Genomic DNA, 25,558 nt, shown 5'->3' on the forward strand with positions numbered 1-25,558 from the left:
AATGCATAAACATGACTTCAGTTAATTTGTTAATAGCTTCATGAGCTTTGGCCTGTAACATCCTCCCTAGTCTACTGTGGTTTCCTGACCCAAAACTCTGTGGCCTATCAAACAGCAAAGTGTTTCGTGATACGGAAAAAAGTACAATGCCCCAAGATATTTTCCATTCTCTTCCTACCATTGAAAAATGCTGATTGAGACTCCTGTTTGCCACACTAATGATACTGACCTTATTAAAATATACTTGTCCACAGATCTGGCCCTGCCACACATCTGATGTTATTGTCTAACATAGTCTCCCTGGTTCCTGCCACTGCAGTCACTGTGGTCTCTTCATTGCTCTCAACATACCAAGCATCATTCCTTTTCAAGGCATCTGTCCTGACTTTGTTAATTTTGCCTTAGACGAGATTATTTCACATAAGTACTTAAGTTCAGTTTCCTACTTCATCTGGGTCTCAGCTCAAATACTTCTTCGTCAAGCAATGCTCCTTGGAAGAATGGTGTCAATTGGCATCTCGTCCCTGTCACTTGTTTCCTGCATTATTCTTACCTTGTCGTTTAACCATATTAAGTGTTTTTCTCCTCCACCAGAAAGTTGGCTCCGTAAGAGCACAAATTCTGTGCATGTTATTTTCCACGACTGTATACCTGGCACCCAGAAGAATGCAGAACTCAACAAATGTCTATGCACTGGTGGGGTGAATAGTTGCTCCTACCAAGCATTACATGATATTTTAACTTTTCTAAAAACAAAGACATGAAGAGTTACATGAGTGCTAAGCACTTATCTTTTTATAGTACCGAAATTTAAATGGGCTATATTGAGTGGTTTCTATCAAAGGAATTTGGTGAACAGACCTTGTTTGATCTGTGAAAATAACACCTTCCTTTTTCTAAGAAACTGTTCCCCACAAGTCCAACCATGTACTTCTTATGGGGGCATAGAAATTGCAGCGCTTTCCCTCCACACACACATACACCATACACACAACACCCCTCTTAAGTGTATGAGATGGTGGACTCATGGCCCTAGTACGAGAAATCTTTGGCTTCAATATCCGGTCCGGAGAGGGACATGTGACTCAAGGTGGCTCAATAGAGATCCCTTTCCCAATAGTTTCCTGGCTGGAGCTCATGAAAAAGTACTCACTTTTCTTATATAAAATCCTGTGACCTTTGACATAGCAGACATGAAAAAATAAAGTCAACACAGAAAAGAAATGATGGGGCATGGGGGGTGAAGACAGAGGGAAGGAGAGAGGGGAAGATGGGAGGGTGATGAGAGAGGGAGGGAAGAGAGGGGAAGAGACAGAAAGAAAAAGTTTCCCATCCTTCCTGAGATTAGCTCCAGACTCTTTTCACAATTCACTTAAGTGAACCAATAGATTTCCCCTCTTCCCCCCCCCCTTAGTTCAACCTAATCATCCACAGGACACAATATAGTAAAATTAATAAATGATATCTCCAGCAGGAGGTTTTAATATCCATGTGGGTGAAAAAAATCCTGTATCACAACTTATTTTTTAGTGTTTTATAATGACTATCAATACGTGCAAGAAAATAACCTTAAAATGGGATTCGGGAAAGCTATCTGGGCAGGAATCTGAGCTGATGAGATCCTGGTACATGTCTTTCTGATAAACCAGACTGATTTAAGGCTAGAATTCAAGTACTTAGAAAAGGAAGGACTGTATACGCCTAAAAAGGTCTTCCTTTAATATTTTCTCAATTTGCCTTTGGTGGGACCTAGATAGGAACAAATTCAGACTGAACTCCATGAAAGGGGTGCTTGGATCTTTCAGGGTTCAGACGGAAAACAGGAGCCATGCAAGCAACTGAATACAGGAAATTGTGCACAGGTGACAGGAGAACCATAAAACTAAACATTAGGCAGCAAAGCAACCCAGAAATGAACAGGGTCTGGGTTAGGGCAGGGTAAGCAGGTGCCTAGGGCACACCATCGAGGGAGCACTCATTCTCTGGTACTACTGTACTTGCTCTGGCCTGAGAGTGAGTATCTCCTTATAGCTTGCCCCTCGGTGATCTCATTTTAAGGAGGCATTCCTGAAATGAGCAGAAGAAACCACCACTGCAACATCAGTGAGGCCCCTTGGCTGGACAAAGAAAGTAGACATTGTTACAGGAACGCACCATCCAGAGTCACCAAGAGGAAGTTGGAACTGTGGTGGGCCTGTCCATGATCAACATTTAGAGCCACTGAGGAAACAGGCTCTGCTAAGAAATATCACCTGAAACAGAAAGGGGGGGGGGGCGGGATATTCTGGTTTCTCCCTCCAACAGATACTTCTGTTGGCTGAGCCAATTGAAATCTAGCTCATGTGGAAATTGGGGGAATGCAGGCTGCACAGGCAGCCCCCTGTGTTAAGGAACAGAAAAGGGACAGGGGCGCCTGGGTGGCACAGCGGTTAAGCGTCTGCCTTCCGCTCAGGGCGTGATCCTGGCGTTATGGGATCGAGCCCCGCATCGGGCTCCTCTGCTATGAGCCTGCTTCTTCCTCTCCCACTCCCCCTGCTTGTGTTCCCTCTCTCGCTGGCTGTTTCTATCTCTGTCAAATAAATAAATAAAATCTTTAAAAAAAAAAAAAAAGAAAGGGACAGATAGGAATGACCTCTCAGAGCAAGCAAGGCTCTTGGCCATCACAGGGCTATGCACGTTGGCAGTCAGATGCAGGTGGCAGCTTGCTTGTTGTTGTGAAAGTTGAGGAGTCTTATTCTTGCCCAAACCGGATATTTGGCCGTATCAATCTGTTTTTTCCATGGTTAATATTGTATTCTCCTACATATTTCACAGGTGATTTCTTTCTCTCTGAATGTTATCTAGCCAAGTGAGGGAATAGTACTTGGACTCAGATCTAAAAATTCCTATCTGTTTCTCTATTCTCACTTTTAACTAAGGGTGGCATTGAATTTTTGGTGCTTGGACGTATTAAAGTTAAAACAAATCCTAAAAAATATGTTACAAGTCATATGGAAGCTTTTGTAATTCTAGTGGTATTTGGCACCCTTGCCGCAAATACCAAATATGTGTGGGTTTGACACCCTTCAGGAGAATCTTCAAGTTTTCCTTAAACTATGTTTTATAGGTCTTTTTCTTGGCTATTAGCACTGGACTCCACAGTTGTTTGCCATCTAGGAGATGTGGTCTTCCCAAGAAGTCTTTGCTTAGAATTTACCTGTTGTGTTCAGACGCCAAGGAATGGACCTACCATAGGAATGTGTTACCTCAAGTCACAATAGCAGGAGCACTTAGTATTTTAATGTTGTCTATGCTTATAACTTTATGACAAAATTAGATGTTACTGAGCAAGCTAAGTGAAACACGCATTTATAGGCAGACTTAGGATTGGATAAAATTCCTAGGGGCTAAAGCCAATAGCTTCACTCACTGTAGAAGGGATTCTTTGTACAACCTTTAGATTGTTTTTTAATAGTTTCAGTGGCAGAGATATCATTCTTTTGAGTGCTAGCCACTTAAGTTTAGGCAGCATTGAATGGCTACAGAGTTATCTCTCATAATCAAGCAAAATCTGCCTCTGTCAATTTTCCTCTGGAATCATACAGAATATGTCTACTTTCTTGACCACATAATGACCTTGAACTCTGTAACTACAACTATTATCACCTCTGAGTCTTATCCAAGATAAATACCCACAATTGCCTCAACCACTGATTATATCATATTTTCCAGATATGTTGGTTTGCTCCAAACCTGCTTCACCTCCTGTACATTTAAGTGTAATTATACTTACTTTCATTTTCCTACCTTCTTTGAGTTAACTGGCTTCAACTGGAGGAAAATCTATTTTGATTTCATGTATACTCAGCTTTCTCTCTTTTCAAGTTATACTCACTGCTTAGAAAAATTAACACCATTATTACCATAAATATCTTGTGAGATATTCTGACTGATTGTGTCTTTAGAGTAAGCAAGGTTTCTGGTAAGTCATTTATAAATCAGATTGGAGGCAATGCAATGGCTCAGTTGGTTAAGCATCCAACTCTTGATTTCGGCTTAGGTCATGATCTCAGGGTTGTGAGATCAAGCCCTGTGTTGGGCTCCACACCCAGTGTTTAAGATTCTCTCTCTCTCTCCCCCTCTCCCCGACCTCTCTTAAAAAACAAAAAAAAAACAAAACAAAACAAAAAAGAAAGAAAGATAGAGAAAAGAAAGGAGGAAGGAAAGGGAGAAAGGAAAGAAAAAATCAAACTGAACTTGAACTATTTGAAATGAACAATAAGGATTGAGTGCTAATATTCATATAGTGATGTAATATTGTGAAATCCTTTAAACTTTCTGTGTAAATGACAATGTTCAGCTTAATGAACCCTCAGTTTAAATGCCCCAAATATCTCCTAATTAATGGCTGAATGCATATGTTATTCAGCTTAGTCATTTCCATTTAAAACTCAATGTCTCAAGTTTCCCCTGCCCCTCTTTGTCTCTTGTTCTTATGCTCTTGCCAAGTTTGAAGGGAGTTTGAGTATCCATCCACCATTAGCCAGGGGTTACCTGGTCTGATTGCATTCTTATCCTCCCTTCTCTTCCTTGATGCTTCTCTCCAGCCTGTTCAGCCTTCACCTTGGTGATAGTACCCTAACCATGATGTATGGATATTGGCCCATACTCTGCTCCTTCCTGGTCATGATCCTAGTCCCCTCATGCCCACCTGGGCTCTCTCCACTCTAGTGAAGGAAATGCAAAACTGTTGTATGCTTTCCGTGCCAGGTTTGAGTCCCTATTGCCTTTGAGGCTGCACTGGGTCCCACTTGCCAGGCTCCTCACTTCACCTTTGCTGCCCTGGCATATCAGCCGACTGGATGGGAACTTTTGAGTCTTGTACTCCCTCCAGCATACACATTTGGAAGCAGGACCAGTCCCCTGTATTCTAGGGCTCCCCTAAACCTATCTGGAATTTCTATCACCCATTCCTCCAACCACATCCCTGGTACTCAGCAGAGAGGAAGAGCCTTCAACTCAGGAATCCAGGAAGCACATCATTGTATCTTTTTAAATTATTTCACTGCCCAGTGGAGGCCAGTTCTTTGGGTTATAATAATGCTTAATCATGAATTTGAACATTACCAAAGCCATGGATCACCCCAGATGTAAATGAGCAAGAAGAAATAGGTATGCAATGTAAGATTAAGAAAAAAATAATTAAAGCTAGTTTTGAACAAGCAGGGATGTCATTTAAGAAACGACATGTTAAATATCCAGCTTTTTATATCTGTAATGATTTCCAAGAAACCAACTTCTACCTTTCACTAGAATTGATTCTATATCCCATTCCAGTTAATGGATCATCTTAGTTATTAAGCTAGAAATTACTGCTTTTATCAATGACACCTCTTTCTTCCATTATTATTCATTCATTTAGACACTATTTTACCTCACAAATGTCAAATTTCTTCCTTAGCAAAAATCTTTCCCCCTTATGCCTCATTTTAAATACTCATCACCAGTGACTTCATGCATTACACTAATTTTCTAACAAGTACTTCTACTTACATATTTCTCAACCTTCTATCCATCTCAATTATTGCTCCCCTGATAACAAAATTTAAGTAAAACAAATGCTGATGATGTCATGATTATTCATGAACCTTAAGTAGCTCTTTATTTCTTAGGGAATAAAGCTCATCCCCCAGAGAAAGGCATTCAGGGCCTATCATGATCTGGAGCTATATTCCTTCCACACCTCAACAGCCCCTATAGTACAGTCTCATTAAAATATTCTCAGTACATCCTTGGCCTGTTCATCATCTGTGCCTTTTCCCAAGCTGTTTCCTCTCTGTAGAGTATCTTTTCCCTCTCCATCCCCCACTTGTCAACATCCTTCAAGGCCCAAAGCAGAGCCAAACTATTCATCGACCTTTTCACCCTGCCCCTCCTTCCTTGCTCCACTACAAAATATAGAAACTGTCTCACTGGCGTTTCTGAAGAGCTCTGTTTGTAATTCTCGTAATAGCTACCACACTCTACTTTGCATTATCATTCTCTGTACTTAGGAATATCTTCCCTGCCAGGTCATTAACTTAATGATGTGTTAGTTACTACTCTTTGTTTCCAAGTAACAGTAGGCAACTCAAGCTACCTTAAGCAAAAAGGAGACTTTGTTATGAGGATAAAGGGATGCCCCATGGAAACCTCTTAGAGAAGTATACACACAGGTCAAGAGCAGAGATTTGGAGGCTTTTCCACCTGATCCTACATCTCCGCTTACTTCACTTACCAAATATGTAGCACGATGCATGATCATATTAAATGTTCTGTGGCTCAGTTTTCTCATTTATAAAATGAGAATGATAATAGTACCTACTTCCTAGGATTATTGTGTGATTTAAGGCACTTGGCATAGCTCTAACACTATTTCAAAACAAAGGGAGGAAATGAAGCTGGACCTCAGAAAGATTGAGAAGCTGTCTGGAATTCAGGTGACATTTCTAATTCAACGATGCTTCCTTTTCCTTCTTACTTCAGACTCAATTTCTCTATGTCCCATTGCTCATGGAAAAAGTTGCTTGTCCATACCTCATATGCTATACATCTCACCTTTTAGAAAGGTAGATTCTATCTTTGTTTCTGTTCTAAATTCTGGGGGAGAAGACTGTGACTGACCCAAGTTAGGTCCATCAACCGCATTGAGGATTAATAAGGAGTCACTGAACAAATGGGTTCCAGGAACCCATCTTTATGAGAAGGAAATACAAAGAGAAGAAGGTTTAGGGAGCAAACAAAGTAGAGATCCACTGAACTGTTTCACTTATTATCCTCCTTATGCAGTTCTGTGTTTCCAATTGAATTGTATCAAGTTCATTTATTACCATGTGTAGTTATTCTTGCCCTCAGGTCTTGATATTGCATTCATTGTTCTTTTAAGTACATTATTTGTTCAATTCTTTCAGAAATATTTGCATAATAACTCATGTTCTGAGTGCTGTGCCACATGCTGAGCCTATAATGGAGTGAGATAGAGGAATGCCCTGGCCCTCATATTGTTTGTATATATTACCTGCTATTTTGACTCCCCTCCTCCTACCAAATTTGGTCCTCCCACTATCCCAAGCCCTCCTTGGTTTGAGTATTGATAACACTGTAACACCTAATTCTCATCAGGCATCACTGTGCTCTCAGTAACTTTTTTTTTTTTTTACTTAATATTTAGTTGCATATTTGCACTATTACAAAGGCCTCCCACTAACATTAATTTGGAACTGGAAGTTATTTACCTCCTACTAGTGAAATTCCTAAAACATGAAGGTCTAAGTTCTAAATCCATATCTAGAATAATGACCTTTGTGACTTTTGGTAGCCCCACTAGGATCTCTGGGGCTTAGTTCCCTTTAAATCAGTTAATCAATCATAAAGAAAATTGACTAAATTATCTAGCTGTAAAAATCTGGGATTTATATATTCTTATTAAAAAGTCATTTCCATGTGTATATGTATGATTTTTTAAATTGTTTATATGGTGTTATTTATTGATCCGTCCCCTTTCCTTCAAGAGTGTGGTTAGTAGAGGGTAGGGCTGGTCCCAGAGCAGCTAGTGGGAGCTAGAATGACATAACTTGTTTCTGAACTCTCAGATTAACTCAATTACTGTGTTTCTGAGAGTATTGATCATTTATTTCCCTGAAGACTTCAGGGTCTGTGTTCCTTTAACATTTCTCTGTACCTCTGTCCATCCTCTCCTCCCATCCTACTTCAAAGGATAGTTTTCTCTACTATTTTCTAGCTCAGTTCCCTGTTTCTGCCCTAATCCCAAACTCATCCACACTGTCTAAGGTTTTTTTTCCTCTGTGTGGTATCATTCTTTACTTCCATTTACTTACCTGTGTCCCTGAAGGCTTCCAAGTTACAGGTCTCAAATACTCCATATCTCTCCATTCATATACCCCCAATTATGCCCTGATTTTCTTCTTTATCACCACATGTCTTCGGTCTCTATACCCTTGACATATACTTGTTAAAGCCAACATTTGCTGAGTGTTATGTGCCAGCCTATGGGATAAGCACTTCCCATGGAAGATCCCACTAAGTCCTCAACAAGCCCATGATTCAGTACTATTATATTCATCTTACAGTCGGGACAGAGAAGTAACGTCAACATCACACAGTTAACAAGTGGCAGAACAGGTTCAAATACAAGTCTCCCTAAACTGATTTTTTTATGCACTAGGCTGTATGTCCTCCATTTGTTTTTCAATTGCCAGCTCTCCCTGTCCAGTCTCTGCTGAAACCATCCATCTCAAAATTTGTCAAATTCATAAATACAGATTTTTCTCAGCCCTTACTTTCCTTAAGTAGGTGAAGTATTCATCACTGTGGTATAAGTATTTAGAAAAACTTTGGGTCACCTGGATGGCTCAGTCAGTTAAGTGTCTGACTCTTGATCTTGGCTCAGGTCATGATTTCAGGGTCATAAGATCTAGCCCCACGTCAGACTCCACACTGAGCGATTTCTCCCTTTCCCTCTCTCCCTCCCCGCACTCTCCCTCAAAAAAAAAAAAAAAAGTATTTAGAGAAACTTCCTACTCTGGCTTGTGACATTGGACTTCCTCCTGAACTCCTTGTCTCTTTCACTAACTCATCTTCCTTCTTCTACCTCCAAAAGATGAGTGTCAACTAAATACTAGGATTTGAATCTCTGGTATTCTTATTCCTGTCAAGTTTCTTCAGAGAAAAAGTGGAGTACATCAAGATAATTTTTTAAATTTTAATTGTTCTAAAAGGTAATTCCCTAAAGCAAAAAGAAGAGCAACATTTCATGAGTATGTAAATGTATTATGGGTATCTAAAAGTAAAGGTAGGGAAACTACAGCACACAGGGTGGTTGGGTGGAATTGAGAATATACTTCTGTAAGGTCTTTCTTCCCCTACATGTGGCATGGATAGTTGAAGGTAGACTTATTAAAGTTTATACTGTAAACCATAGGGTAACTACTAAACAATTTAAAGAGGTAGACATATTAAGTCAATAAAAGAGAAAATGGAATCATTAAAAAAAATACTAAAAAACAGGAAAGAGGAAAAACAAGACAGATGCAATAGAAAATAGCTGGAAAATGGTAGATTTTAATCTACCATCAGTTGGTATATTAGTTCTAATTGGCTGATATAACTGCATAATCCAAAATGAATAACGGCTCAAACACATGGATGTTTGTTCCTCACTGAACATGTTTTTATTGGTGGGTATCTCTCCTCCACGTGGTAATTCATGGACCCAGGCTCCTCCCATTTTTTGGCTCACCATTCCCTAAGGCCTCATTGTCATCTGCATTTGACTATTGACAGAATTTCTGAAAATATTCTAGAAATGGCCTGCGTCACTTTGCTTGCCCCTCATTGGCTAACCTGCAGTCACATAACCACACCTAAATTAAAGGGCAATTGGTTATGTCACCTCTGAATCCCAGAAGGAGCAGAAACAAATTTTTGCTGAAGAGCCAGCACTATCTGCCACCGATAAACAGGTAAATCAGAAGGTCATTTTCAAACTTTACTATGAATAAAAGTCATCTTGGAGTATGAAACAATGCAAATACTTTGACTTTACTAGAAAAAAAAGTGTTCAGTTTTGGAGGCAGACAACAGAAATCTGCCTTTTTAACTAGGATTTTAGGTAATTCTGATACGCAGGTGGTCCCATTTTTAGCAACACTGTGAAAGGCAAGATGTCACCACTGTGGTGACTGGACCAGGTCCATACCGACACCTGGGAACCAGTTCTTTTCTAGAAGAACCAGAGTTTCTTTCCACTCAGGTATGCTCTGGGGAGTAGCAGCTTCTGCATAATTTGGGAGGTGTTAGAAATGCAGAAGCTCAGGAGCCACCTCAGACATCATAAATGCTTGTTCTTTTGTTTGGGGTTTCTTTTAGGTTTCATATATAAGTGAAATCATATGGTTTTTGTCTCTCTCTGTCCCATTTATTTCACTTAGTGTAATACCCTCTAGTCAGACACTGTAAGTGGAATCTCATGCTCATTCAAGTTTGAGGGGGGACTGGCTTAATTATTTTGTGCCAATAGGTTAGAGGGAATAGATGGTAACTGATGAAGTACAGTATAGGAGCCATAGCTACTCAAGAACAGGCGGAAGTAGATGATTCCTGTAGAATTCGGACTGAAACCAAGAAATGAGAAAATAGACCCTGAAGAAGGCCAGTACGGTTTTGGGGTATTGTTCTGGCAGAAGAAGGGGATGACGATGAAACAAGAGTACACATTACATGTGTGGTATGTATATATTAGGGAGAATAAAAAAAATTCTTAGAAACACAAATGAATAATGCCAAGCATGGTTGGTATCCTCTCCTATCTTCCAGTTTCTTTTCTTTTGCCTTTTCTTTTTTTTTTTTTTTTTTAAAGATTTTATTTATTTGAGAGAGAGAGAGAGAGACAAAAGGAAAGCACAGAGGGAGAGTGAGAGAATGCAGGGCTCCATCCCAGGACCCTGGGATCATGACCTGAGTGAAGGCAGACACTTAACCTGCTGAGCCACCCAAGCGCCCCAATCTTCCAGTTTCTTATCATTTTTCTACACCATTACATATTCATTGAAAATATTTAATGGTTTCATAATCGTCTATCTTATACAATTTGTTAATTATTTCCCTATTATTGGACATTTAACTTATGGCCTTTTTCCTATTACAAACTATGCTACAAAGAATATCTATCCTTGAACATGAATCTATAATGAACATATCTGACTATTTTCTTGGGCTAGCTTCCTAGGAAAAAATCCTTCAGATAATGATCATTTACTTTCTCAAAAGCCTCTTGCTATGTTGTATAGAGACTTTTCAGAAAGTTGAAAAAAGTATCTTAAGAAAAGGAAGTCTTTTGATTTGTCAGTGTTCTCTTCCTAATTCATAATTTGCCTCCTGGTGTTATTATGTGGATTAAATGAAACAATGCATGGAAAGTGTTTAGTTGCTTGCCTGGCAGACAGTGTTATGAAACGTTAACAATTGACATTGGACAGTAGTGCACAGCTATTTGCATTTTTCCTGTCTTACACTGAAGCAGGAAATAGTGCTTATCTTCATAGAGCCTCAGTCTCCTTGTCAGTAAAATGGGCATGGGTTACTACACATTTCACCCTAACTTTGTGTGGCTTTACCATATTTAAGGCATAAGGCACAGAATCTGTGACAAAATTAGCATTCTATAATTGTTCACTACCATTTATTATTTTCTCTGAAATTGAGAATTCCCTTGTTATCTGTTTATCCATTTCCTTTCCTCCCCCTTCTATGTACACAGTCCCATTTCTATCTCCATTTGAAATATACTAAATGAAGGTAAGAGTATAATGTATCTCGTGTACTAAGGGAGGTTACATCAAAGTGTTAGTAACAAATCACCATTAGCATAGTCAATCCCCCAATAGCACTATATATGCTTATCAGCATTTACATACCAATTTTGAGAGATACTTCACTTAATTAAAATACAGGGCTTAATTCATGTGTGCTAACTGTTCATTATCTGTGATTTACATGATACGTTACGTTTCCAGTACACATGAATGCAAATAGTGTTATTTCTCAGGTGGTATCATAACTCAATATATGGTAACTGTTTAGAGTGCTGGTTGAGAAGTAGCTCAAAGCAAGATCTGGGCTTACTGGCAAGAGCACCTTGCTCCATTAGTTTTATGTGGCCTGATCACTGGAAGACAAGTAGCACTTTATGCTTGGTTAATTGCAATCCTCTGTTGGAGGGCATACTAGTTTAGGAATGGCTGAGGAGACAACTATTAGAAAAATGAGTACATTTTTAATATCTATTAACATGAACATTTGCCTTTTCCCCTGAGTAACTTATATCCAAAATTGAGTAACTTACACCATCAGAAATATTTTTAAAATTTTTACAATATGTCTTTAATTTTATTACTTTTTAATGTTCAGTTAGCCACTCTATAGTACATCATTAGTTTTTGATGTAGTGTTCAGTGATTCATTACTTACATTTAACACCCAGTGCTCATCACAACACATGCTCTCCTTAATACCCATCACCCTGTTACCCCCTTTCTCCACCCCCTCTGAAAACCCTCAGTTTGCTTCCTAGGGTCCATAGTCTCTCATAGTTCATCTCCCTCTCTGATTTCTCCCCCTTCAGATTTTCCTCCCTTCCCCTATGGTCTTCCGTGCTATTGCTTATGTTCCACATATGAATGAAACCATATGATAATTGTCTTTCTCTGCTTGACTTACTTCACATAGCATAATCCCCTCCCGTTCCATCCATATCGATGCAAATGGTAGGTATTCGTCCTTTCTGATGGCTGAGTAATATTCCATTGTATATATGGACCACATCTTCTTTATCCAGTCATCTGTTGAAGGGCATCTCAGCTCCTTCCACAGATTGGCTATTGTGGACATTGCTGCTATGAACATTGGGGTGCATGTGGCCCTTCTTTTCACTAAATCTGTACCTTTGGGGTAAATACCTAGTAGTGCAATTGCTGGATCGTAGAGTAGCTCTATTTTTAACATCTTGAGGAACCTCCATACTGTTTCCAGAGTGATCGTACCAGCTCACATTCCCACCAACAGTGTAAGAGGGTTCCCCTTTCTCCACATCCTCTCCAACATTTGTTGTTTCTTGTTTTGTTAATTTTTGACATTCTAGATGGTGTAAAGTGATATCTCATTATGGTTTTGATTTGTATTTCCCTGATGGCTAGTGATGTTGAGCATTTTTTCATGTGTCTGTTAGCTATTTGTATGTCTTTGGGGAAGTGTCTGTTTATATCTTCTGCCCATTTTTTGACTGGGTTATTTGTTTTTTGAATGTTGAGTTTGAGAAGTTCTTTATAGATCTTGGGTATCTGCCCTTTATCTGTAATGTCATTTGCAAATATTTTTTCCTATTCCATGGGTTGCCTCTTAGTTTTGTTGACTGTTTCCTTTGCTGTGCAGAAGCTTTTTATCTTGACGAAGTCCCACAAGTTCATTTTTGCTTTTGTTCCCCTTGCATTTGGAGACGTGTCTTAAAAGAAGTTGCTGTGGCTGATGTTGAAGAGGTTACTGCCTATGTTCTCCTCTAGGAGTTTGATGGATTCCTGTCTCACATCGAGGTCTTTCATCCATTTAGAGTTTATCTTTGTGTATGGTGTAATATGTAGCTGTCCAATTTTCCCAGTACCACTGTTGAAGAGACTGTATTTTTTCCATTGGATTTTTCTTCCTGATTTGTCAAAGATTAGTTGTTCAAAGAGTTGAGGGTCCTTTCTGGAGTTTCTGGGTTCTGTTCCATTGGTCTATGTGTCTGTTTTTGTGCCAATACCATGCTGTCTTGGTGATCACAGCTTTGTAATATAGCTTGAAGTCAGGTAACGTGATGCCCCCAGCTTTGCTTTTCTTTTTCATCATTCCTTTGGTAATTCAGCATCTTTTCTGGTTCCATACAAATTTTAGGATTTTTTGTTCCAGCTCCTTGAAAAATGCCAGTGGTATTTTAATAGGGATGGCATTGAAAGTGTGAATTGCTCTGGGCTGGATAGATATTTTAACAATGTTTATTGTTTCCAATCCATGTGCATGGAATGTTTTTCCACTTTTTGTGTCTTCATTCTTTCATAAATGTTCTGTAGTTTCTAGAGTATAGATCCTTTACCTCTTTGGTTAGGCTTATTCCCAGGTATCTTATGGTTTTTGTTGAAATATCTCATTTTAAAAAATCTGTAATGTTAGATTTAATTTGGAATATCTCATTTAAAATTAAATCTAAAGTGAAATAAGTCAAGCAGAGAAAGACAATTATCATAGATTTCTCTCATCTATGGAACATAAGAACTAGGAAGATCGGTAGGGGAAGAAAGGGATAAAGAAAGGGGGAGTAATCAGAAGGGGGAATGAAGCATGAGAGACTATGGACTATGAGAAACAAACTGAGGGCTTCAGAGGGGAGGGGGATGGGGGAATAGGATAGACTGGTGATGGGTAGTAAAGAGGGCACGTATTGCATAGTGCACTGGGTGTTATACGCAACTAATGAATCATCGAACTTTACATCAGAAACCAGGGATGTACTGTATGGTGACTAACATAATATAATAAATAAACATTAAAATAAAAAAAATAAAATTACATTAAATTAAATCTAACATTACAGATTTTTTTAAAAAGTTGAACTTAGAGGGTAAAGAAAGTTGACGTCATTTCAAAACTTACCAAAATTTTATATGTTCCTTAAGATTTTAGTATCCTCAATACCTAAAATTTGAGATTTCATTAAGTATTTTGAAATCATGAAAATACAGGACATTGTAAGTTTGTAAAATGATTGGACTCCTCTTAAGGATTTCTCATTTTGTTTGGGAAATAAATTCTTACAGCAGTAAGAAAAAGTCAAGATGTACTTTTCGTTAGCATATCAGCATGGTCAGGGCATCTAAGCACTATGCAAGATTAATACTCCACAGAGCTCACCTAAGATTTTAGCACAGAATGATGTGCTCATGGTTTATCTACAATTTACCATTTTCCAGAAAAAGCAGCTACTAATATTTTATTCATCTTTCTCAGCCCCTAAGTCCAAGCTTATACATAAGTGGAGAGCTCAGGCAGACAGAACACGTGTAACTAAACTCAACAAGTTTATCATTTCCTGATCACTGGATTAATTGCTTTAATCATGAACTTGGAGGAAGGTGGGAGCCAAGGACAACTCAACCCTTTGAGTTCTGGGTTTTAGTTTAAGGAGGATTACTAGTTCCCTTAGCTCTGAAGAAAATGGTTTCTAGTTTGATAATAGTATGCTACTGCTCGGTGACAAAATACATAATTTTAATTTCTAATGCTAAACCCTATGAACTACAGGATTTTGTATGGATTCCAAGTCCCTGGCACAAAGAGTGTACTTCATAAACATGTTCAAGTCAAAGGAAGACTAAAAAGAAATATACTGAACCACAGTTCGTGTTCTGTACCATTAGTAAAAGTTTTGTCATTTGAAAAGAAAACAGTTATTTGTATAATATAAAGTGATTTATTTACATGTTTGTCATTTTGGGAGGCTGGAACACAGTGGGGTTGTAAATGCCGGACTTTAACTTGGTGGATTTTGAAGCTACATTGCCACCTTGTGGTTTCTCATCTAAAGATGTACTTTCCTTCAAAACAAACAAATGCTTTGTTTTTCAACCTGTGGTGCGAAAAACCTGCTTGTGCTTGAGTGTGAACGCATGTGTGCGCGTGCGCACACACACACACACCCCGGAAACACACACATACGTGCACACACACCCATACCCCTGGGAACGTGAAAGCCTGAAAATAGTGGTTTGTGTTTGGAGACATGGGAAAGGGGTATCTACAAATCATCTTTTAATGAAGACGATCTCTTATATGATAAAATCATCTAAGATCGCATCTATTATCTTCAAACACATGATATTAAATAACATAGTACATGTCACTACATTCTATAAGTACAGTTGTCCCTCTATTTACCATCAAGAATCAATGAAGAGAATAAATGCTTTTCATTTTGTCAAGAACTTGTTTACAGCATAGTATCTATCATTTCCAGTGGAATAGGGAAGTAGATGTAAAGAAAACATACATAGTAAAATCAAATTTTCGTAGTTGCAAAGTTTCAAAGGAGCTTGTATATTTTTTAAAGATTTATTTATTTTAGAGTGAGAGAAAGTACCTGCAAGCAAGCTCATGTGAGGGGGGATGGATGGAGGACAAAGAGGGAGGGGGAGAGAGAATATCTCAAGAAGACTCCCTGCTGATCATGGAGCCCTACTCCCTGCTGGATCCTACAATCCTGAGATCGTGACCTAATGAAACCAGCAGTCAGATGCCTGACCGACTGAGCCACTCAGGCACTCCTAAATCAGCTTATTTAAAGATTAAATCATAGCTTAGTATATGGGTAACATTACCTATTAATATTTATTTCTAAGGAATAGAATTGCACATTTAATAGAGATCAGAATTTAGGAGATACTGCATAAAAAGTGATTTTAAAGTAGTACCGTGATTTTTTAAAAAGAGAATTTAAAAGGCATTAATAGCTTAATGTTCTCCTTCACATGTAATGTATACTTTAATAAACTCTTCAAATTTGCTTTAAAGCCACATGGTGCACACAATTGATTCAATTAACTTGGGAATGGAGCTGATAGAAAATCCCCAGGTCTACAGCTCTTCTCATTCTAGGAAAGTGGGAAAGGCCATTTTCCAGGTAACCTCTCACTCAGATCATGTCTTATTTAAACATTTTGTATGCAGATTAACCCTGCAGTCTCACACCCTAGGAAGATCACTTAGTGGCAAAATAATGATGTTAATCAAGAAAATGAATCTTGGATTCATTTATGTTCATTCTCATTTACATACTGTTATTCTACTACAGGTGAGAGTTTACAGAAACCTTATTTTTTTTAATACTTTATATATAATTAACATCCATTGTGAAGGAATTGAAAAATAAAGACAAACAGAGTTAAAATAAATTACCTATAATCACACCATCCAGTGATCACCGCTGTTAACTGTTTTGGTCTACCATCCAAAAACAATTTTTTTAAAAACCTGGTAGACCTTGGTGTAAGTATCTTAAGTCTCAAGAGGAAATCTGGAAGAATGGTTCAAACAGCACAGTCCCTTTGATGTGAGAATGAGACACAGGAACCAACTCAAAGAGCTGCTAAAAACCGAATCTCAAACAACCTGGTCCACAAAATATATAAAGTAATATTGGATTCTAAACCAAACTGAAAAATGCCTTGAGTCCCTACTGATAAAAAAACAATGTTTGAATAAATAGAGGAGAATATACAAATCTCCCAAATGGGAGGATTCCAAGTGATTTCTGTAGATACTCTGTACCTCAAAGTGTGAGCTGCACATAGTGACTTTTCTCCCAAGAGTACAGCCTGGAAAGTGGGGAGTGGGGGCTTCCTTACTACAGAACCCTGACAAACACTACCTCAGCCAGGTGATCAAGGTACATATCAGTCATTAATCCTGTTGACAGTGTGTACGATGATTAATACAGTGTTTTGAGAATGGCATTTCACCTCTGTGGTCTTCCTCAAAATATTTCAGAATTCTAGTCTGCCAATGTTTTTATTGGACAAACCCAAACTGAAGGACAGACAAGAACATTAAGTTCAAAATAAGGAAATCAGGGGCGCCTGGGTGGCTCAGTCGTTAAGCATCTGCCTTTGGCTCAGGGCGTGATCCCAGAGTCCTGGAATCAAGCCCCACATCAGACTCCTCCGCTGGGAGCCTGCTTCTTCCTCTCCCACTCCCCCTGCCTGTGTTCCCTCTCTCACTGGCTGTCTGTCAAATAAATAAATAAAATCTTTAAAAAAATAAGGAAATCAGAATCATGTATGGACTTTAATAATAACATACCAATATTTGTCCACCAGTTGTGACAGATTTACTGTGATCACATAAGATAATGTAACAATATGGGAAACTAGGTGGTAATACATGGGAATGCTCTGTTCCTCACCAGTTTTCTGAAGATCTGAAGCTCTTCTAAAATAAAAAGTTTATCAAAAAAGAAAAACAAAAGGAAGTGTGATCCCCAGATTAGCAGCAAGGGCAGCATCTGTGATCTTGTGAAAAGCTCAGATTCTTAAGTCCGAGTCCAGATCTCCTGAGACTGACTCTGGAGATGTAGCCACAATGTAAGGTTCTGATCCTGTGAATGCAAATGGCTGACCTAACTGGCTGCCCAAGATCTCTGCTTTCAGGTGCTTCTCATTTAGCAGAGGTCATACTACTTTTTTCCCCCTCAATGCCCAGGATTTGAATAATCAGATTATACCTCTTGGTAGCTTCTGATTACCCAACTGTCACCTTTTCCAGAGGTATGACATGCCTGCCTCTCTTTTCCAGTCTTCTCCAATGCTCTGATCTCCAGGGCTCCTTTCAGACCCCACTGTAATCATGTCTTCAGGGACATCTCCAGCACACACTTATCCTCTACCTCTGATATCCCCACACACATGACCTGTAACAATCTGCATGTTTCCAGAAACCATAAATCCCAGTGTGAATTTTCTGGAGACAGAGGTGACCTTGGGCAAATTCTGTGATCCTGCTGTACTTGAGTTTCTTCGTTTGTGATTTGGGGATGATAGAAGGATATCTACCTCATGGTTTGTGGTTTTTGTGAAGATTATGAGTTACTACTCATAAGATGTTGGGAATAGTATCCAGCACTTACTGAGGACTCAGTAAATGTGAGAGGGTGCTATTGTTAGTGGTGGATGACTTGCCTGCCAAATAGCTCTTCACTTCTCCCAAAGCAGCAGGGTTGGGTACACAAAATAACGGCTTAGTAAAGATCAAGTGAGTTGAATGGGTGAATTGAGCCCACAAAACTCCTATTTCAAACACAGTGACCCTACCACCACCACCTGTCTTCTAAGGCACCTTGACTTGCAGTTGGGGTGTTAGAAGTATTTCATGTTTACATAATAGTATTAGGATCGAACTAGAGAACTGGAGAATCTATACAGCCAGGGAGTGAATTCATCTTGCTTGAAACTTTACCCCCTACAGTCGTGCGGTTATCAATGAATAACACCATTTTAATTTTGATCTAAGATTATTCTACTTCCTGAGATCATTCGAGTTTGTTAGCCTAAAAGACAAGATTAGGTAGAAAAGAAATCAGCACCCCCGGGGACTGTTCTAGCAGCAGGTGAGTGAGTATGTTTGGATAACAGGTTTAGATTTTGCTTATCTGCTTTTTGGAACAGGTTAAATAGAAATTCAACAATTTATGTGCCATAAATAGACAAGCCCTGAGTGCTCTGGTTTGTTTTCCAGATGGGGATTAATGTGGTGGACTCTGCAGTATCTGGATTAGGTGGCTGCCCTTATGCAAAAGGTGCTTCTGGGAATGTAGCCACTGAGGATTTGATATATATGCTTAATGGCTTGGGGCTCAACACAGTAAGTCATTTAACATATTTTAATATTCATGTGTGCCTTTCAGATACAAATGGGAAGTTGTCTCAGATTTGGGAAGCAATTTTGAGGTCAAAGTTTTACTACACTTTTGCTGTTTGCTAAAATGCACAGTGGGAAAATACAATAAAAACTCCTTAGGGGGCCTTATAAAGTAACTTATTGCTGTAGCTCCAACACCAATAATGCTACCATTTCACATTTTTATAGTGCTTCCTGACCTCTGAAGTACTTTTTCATTATCATCTGATTTGATTACACGCACAGTAAGTGAGAGCCTGTGTCTTTGCCGTTAGGATTGTTGTTTTTGCACTTTTGTTTTGGATGGGTGTTTTCCTAGGAGGAAACAGAGATCTTGATTCTTCTTGAGCTGACAACTAAAGCTTCTGGAAAAAAGCCCAGGGCACTATTTGAATGGTCAGGAAAGAGGAGAGCTTAATACTACTTAGCATGTGAGACACTGGACAGCACTGTCTCTTTAAAAAAGTTCCTGAAAAGTCGTATTCTCTATAGCATCCACCTTAATTAGCACCTTGTCTTGCCACATGCTCGTTAACATTACTTATTAGTCTGTAAGGCAGATTTTGGCTTGGGGGGGGGCATGGGGGAGGCAAAAATATAAAAGAAAAAAGTTCACAAATGATTAGAAGTTCAGAATGTTTTCTGAGATGTAAAAGCATCATCTGGATTACGGCATGGAATTTTCCCTCTCTCTCTCTCTTCACTTTACTTACATAAAAGCTCCTACAGTACCACTTGCCTGTTAGTCCCATTCCCACACCATTTTATTTGTCACCTCTATCCTGGCTCTTGCTTCCAACATACTTGGATGGCCGTCCTCTCCATACTCGATTTCACCTGGAGAGGGAGTTTCCACCATCCCCGAAAGTCTTCTAGCATCTCCTTGCCTAACCCCCAGGCTCATGTTGTTGGGTTCCTTACGTTAAGACTTCCACACCAACCTGTGTGCTTCTACCTCTGAACCTACCCTGAGATCATATCAGGATCTTATTTCTGCGTCTAGCTTCCCCTGCAGCCAGCGAGGAGTTACTGCAGCTATGCCCATTCCATAGAGACGCTCAGTAACGTTCACTGGGAGATGGGTATCACTTGGGGTAAACACCAAAATCTGTTGCCTGTCTTTCCTGGTTAGGAGTAACTTATTTCATTTACAGTAGCTTATTCATTTCTGACAGAAATGTATGGCCATGACAAAAATGGAGGCAAATGAGATTCTTTCTTGGAGATTTAGATGACTGAATTAAATATAGCAGATGCTTTGATGCATATTATGTGTCAGGTCATGTTCTAGAACTTGAGGACTGAAATGCAAATAAGCCATGGCTTCATTCCTAAGAATTCAAAATTTAAGGAGAGAATTGTTCCATTGGGTAGGAGCTACAATTCAACGAGCTACCCAGGCTAAGCCAAGATTCTCTGCAGAATCCAGTGTTATTATGGCTCCCATGCCAATCACTTACCAAGAGCCACTAATTTGACTTATAAGCTATTTTGGTTGTTGGTTCTTTAATACCCTTGCTATAGCTGTGTCAGCACGATTCCTTAGCTCTTTCCTGGGTATTCATCCTCCTCACTGCTGTGCAGACTTCTGACTAGCCCTTAAATTCATCTCCCATGCTACCATCAGAGGATTTCATCCAAAATACAAATATGCATATGCCTTGTTTTTGCTTGAGCGCTCATCAGTGGATTCTCATTTCCTGAAAAGCAGAGTTGTGTTCTCTCACCTAATATGGCCTATTCGTGCCTTCTTAGGTCATCTCTGCCCATCATTCTAAACATACGACATGGCATTTTTTTAGATGTTTTGTACTGTTGTTCTGCCCGAAATGCCTCCTCTGTCCCCTTTCTCAGTGACTCATACTCCCCAAGTAAGACTCAGGTCAGAATTTACCCTTCCTCATTCCCTTTCCTGACACACTCCTCTCTACTTTCTTTTCCTCAGTAAGTTGAGTGCCCCAACCTCCGCCCTCATTATCACCTGGGCATATCTCTATCAGTGACTTTAATTATAATACAAGACACCCCCCACACACACACAATAGGGGTCCCTATTGCCTGCTTGATGCTAAACAGCCTGAGGACAGAAACTTTATTTTACACGAGATTCTCGAAAACCCTGAGAATATCCTAGTATACAAGACATATCTAAACACCTGACAAATGATTCAATAATAAATGCAATGTTATTTTATAATGATATTTGTTAGGTAAAATGATAGAGAAAGGCCAAAATGAAATGTTTGGGTAGAATGCAAATTCCAGTGCATACTTATTATCAATGAAATTCTTGGAAAGCAAAGAACACTGGTGACTAAGATCTTTCTATAATCCCTTGCTGGGTGTAATTTAAAAATGATAGACACATGTGGCTAATTATTTGTAAAACTTAAGTAGCGCTCCATTTACAATGTCAACTAAAATGTGCCTAACATGGTCTACCTAAAGTCATTTCCAGGACAAGACAAATAATCTCAAACCAAATGTTGGCACCCAAAAGAACAACTTTATAGCAAAAAGGCAACGAGAATCATTTATAAGTATCATTTCACAAAATAATTTTCTTGGTACTTCTCAAAAAGAGAAAAACTACAAAGGAAACATTGCTCTCAAAGTTTCTAGAGAGAATTGACTGTATTAAAATGATCATCTCCTTATGATCATTGCTATGAAACGGTCCTGTATTTATATTTTCTCTTTTAAGGAAATGACAGACTAACATAAATATTAAGAACTACTTAAGAGCCAGGAAGTCTGAGTCTGTTCAATTTTAAGTTCACATCGTTTCTAGTCCATGTTGAGGCAAGACATAGGAGTTTATGAAATGCTACCTGAGGGCAAATCTCTGGGTAACCCACCTAATGCTCTATCCCCTCTAGTGACAGCCGAGGTGCTGGGTGGAGACCTTGATGGGGATCTTTTGCTACACCAAGCCCAGAGATGAGGAGCATGCCCTGAACTTGGCCTTCATACCCACCTGCCTATCTGTCATTCATGGATTTACCTAAGCTTTTGTTGATCCTGTTTATGCTTTCAAATAGTACAGGTTTCCAGGCAAACAAGTTCCAGATGTGTATTAAATACTACTTCATTTTATTTGACCTACAACTACTTCCTTCAATATCATACCAATAGTGTTTCTAAATGCCAACAAAATTATACATTTACTTTTCCTGTATTTCTCATAGGTGTATCAAGTTTTTGTTTTTAATAGTAAAAAGGTTTTTTTCTTAAGTCTTTATCTATGAACTCCTCTAAACCATTCTAAGTTTAACTGCCCTCCACTGGTATCTTGTAGATTCTTTCTAGTTGTTATTGTCCTTCCTTGAATTTAGATATCACCCTGAATTACATTGAGGTGTTTTTTGTTTGTTTTTTGATCTAGGTATGGCTAGCCTATGATATCATTTAAGAGTCAGATTCAAGATATGCTTTAATAAAAAAAATCTAAAATGCTGATTATGTGATTCATGAAGAAGACGAATGTTACCCTCAAGTCAATAATGGGTAACATTTTGTTTAGTAATTTCAAACTGTTAATTAACTACTAATAAAATGAAATCTGTTTTGTCTTCTTTCTTCCTAATCCACCTGGTATCTCTTCTTTCCCTTAACAGGGTGTGAATCTTTACAAAGTGATGGAAGCTGGGGACTTTATTTGCAAAGCTGTGAATAAAACCACAAACTCTAAAGTAGCACAAGCCTCCCTCAATGCTTGATTTGAATTAACTTGTGACTCAAGGCTGAGAAGATCCATTAGAGCTACAGATACTCATCTGAAAATCATTACTGTCAACTTGTTCTGAAATGTGAAGGAATAGACGAGAGTGGGGAAAAATAGAATTTTAAAGACTATTACTGGATATATTACCAAATCAGTGGAAAGCAGTACCCATCATTGGTAAAATGAAGCTGAAGCTAAATACTACGATTTGTAGACATGCTTTTGAACTTAGAGAAAAGTCTACTCTTTTGCTCTTATAGAAATAACTTTTTAATTTAGTAGATGTGAAAATTGACTTCAGATTTCCCTAAGTATCAAATACTGTGTTAATACTTAATCAAGCTGGCTTAGCACAGTATACATATTGTCAGTAGTTTATGAGCTCCTGCAGAGTGTGCAAAGTGTGTGGCCGTGATATTATGCATTATGCCTCTGGATCTCAACTTTCCATTTGCCAAGTCAGTTAAATTATGGACCAAGCGCCAAATCTCCATCTGACCGTACATAATTTTTAGCAATAGAACTTTTATATTTCTAGTATGGCTAACATCTGTTAACTATTTCAGTGACTTTATCTTGTTCCAAGAGGCTGTGGTCAATGGCAAGATGCCATATCCTGGAAACATTACAACCTCCCATGTTTGTTATATGCATCCAGTTTACCATATTTTCTCTTTCATCAGTTTTAGTAAAAACCCAGGATGGTGTTACTCAACTATTCAAAAATATAAGGTCCGACTTTCATCTCAATGTCTCAGTTGCAATGCTAAGAATAGACTGATGGATATATGTAGATATATATATCTCAATTATAATCCACTTTGGTAATTTTCAGATCACATCCAAATTGCCAAAGGTCAACTGTGATCCTAAGAATATTAAGGCAGTTTTTAATTCATGGAAAGAAACAAAAAACTGTTTTCCATTGATTCAGGGTACTTTGATTAAATCACATTTTTTGGTTGACTTTATGGTTATTTTTAATGTTGAAATGACTGAAATTTTATCTCTTGGAATAGAAATCATTGCCAGAAATAACAAAAATTAATATATCAAAGTTGAGAAGAGGAGCAGGAAGACTATGTTAAGAAAAAACCATTCTGTAACCTATGCAAATCATAAGGGGACAGAATTATTAAATGCAGGTCTGAACCATCAGTTCTATTATTTATGTAGACTTCTCCAGTAATACTTAGTGATCTTATCTTTGAATAAATTTGAATTAAACTTGAAATATCAAAGTGAGCATTGTGGACTTTCTCTTAAATATTCATCACAACTACTGAAATAAAAAGAAATTCAAGAAAATATGAGATGTACTGATTATAACTCAGTTAACTTAAAAGATATTCATAACAAGACTCACAAGGGAAGCATATTGGTAATTGACAAAACCACACTAAATTCCCACAAAAGAGGCTAACTCATCAGGTTGTGATGGGTATTGGAGCAGGAGCTTGTTATCCTGAGTACTGAGTAAGTCTTTGCATCTGGGTTCGTGTTGGCAGGGGGGCAGTGCAGGGAGCAAACAAAATGACAGCTCTTTAAGGATCTACCTGTTATATCTCTGTGGGTCTCTCTTCAAGAACACAACCCTGTGCAGTGGGGCAGTAATGGGGTACCTGCCCTAGTGTGCACAGCAGGATATGTACCCCATCTTCTAGGTTTTCCTCTCTTATTCAACTGTGAGGTTCTTAGTTTTGAGCTATCTGGAAAAGGATCTGTCGATGCAAAATGCTTATAGAAACAGCCAGGATTTGCTGTTTTGAAATACAAACCATGGACTCTCCAGAAGGCAGAGCAAGTAATCCGAAACCCCGGGTGCAGCTTAGCACACACTTAGCCACATCTCAGTCTACAGATTCATTTCCAAGACTACCTCGATGTTTCCTATTCACACTCACCACAAGAAAGTTCATGGTTTAGTTATCTGTCATCCTTTCCCCACCCAAGCCATCTAATCCTTTCTGCTAGATTCAAGTTTCATTTCTGGTTTGGGGGGAAAAAATCATTTAAGCACATAAAACTACCTGAAGTCCATAGGCAGAATCCCCCCCCAAAGCCACGTATCAACTAACCAGGAAACCTTCGAGTCACTGTAGGACCTACCCCAACAATCCACACATAAACCCATACCAGAGTTAACCTTGGGGAGAGGCTTAAGAATGGCAAAGCAATTTTGACCTTTACTCAAATACTTATCAAAACAATCTTTTATGACATCTGCCCTTAAGGAAAATTTCCTGTGTTTTAGAATATGTAACATATTTTATCACATGTTTATGTTGATGACCTATTAGAGATGAAAACTGAGATGTAGTCCTCTGAAAACTACAAATTTTCTAAGTTCTGGATTCATGAAATTCACAAAGCAAATAAATGGTAACTGTTGAGAAAATGCAGGATGCCCTTTTATGTTTTTCTGATTACTATAACATTTACTTCCTTCTTAGCTGCACTTATATGGCCATTCATTTCGATCTATGTGCATCCCATACCTCCAAACTGATCAACTCCAGATATGAGAGTGACAAGTTATACAACATTGAATAAGTTAGCCACGAATATCATCCCTATCAGAACTGTCAAGAAGAGATAAAATGAAAGCCTGGGCACCAGCCCGAGATCTGAATTGAAGTAACAGGCAAGTGAGGAATTGCTGTGAATACCAATAACCATCTGCAAATTGTTTTTGTGGGCTAGAAGATATAAGTTTTGTACCATGTGGGGTAGACCCAGAAGTTAGAAGAATAGTTTTGGAGACAGGGAAAAAGGGAGGAAGATATTGGGCAAGGGAGGGACACAGGGAGGAAAGGTTCA

General features: G+C 38.6%; 1 protein-coding gene across 2 annotated transcripts in view; it reads left to right on the forward strand.

The window, feature by feature from the left end:
- The window catches only part of HMGCLL1 (3-hydroxy-3-methylglutaryl-CoA lyase like 1), a 189,099-nt gene extending 163,952 nt beyond the window's left edge, over positions 1–25,147 (forward strand). Inside the window, exons 8-9 of one of the 2 annotated variants that reach the window (XM_045802732.2) lie at positions 18,853–18,978; positions 22,632–25,145. In XM_045802732.2, the coding sequence (XP_045658688.1) occupies positions 18,853–18,978; positions 22,632–22,733 (228 nt within the window). In that variant the 3' untranslated portion in view covers positions 22,734–25,145. Of the gene's footprint in view, positions 1–18,852; positions 18,979–22,631 lie in introns of both variants that reach the window. The other variant, XM_087856997.1, reaches the window with a different exon arrangement.
- The last annotated feature ends 411 nt before the right edge of the window (positions 25,148–25,558 follow it).

Source organism: Ursus americanus, chromosome 29 (genome assembly GCF_024610735.1).
Source record: "Ursus americanus isolate L20-20 chromosome 29, mUrsAme1.1.p, whole genome shotgun sequence".
NCBI classification, from domain to species: Eukaryota; Metazoa; Chordata; class Mammalia; order Carnivora; family Ursidae; genus Ursus; species Ursus americanus.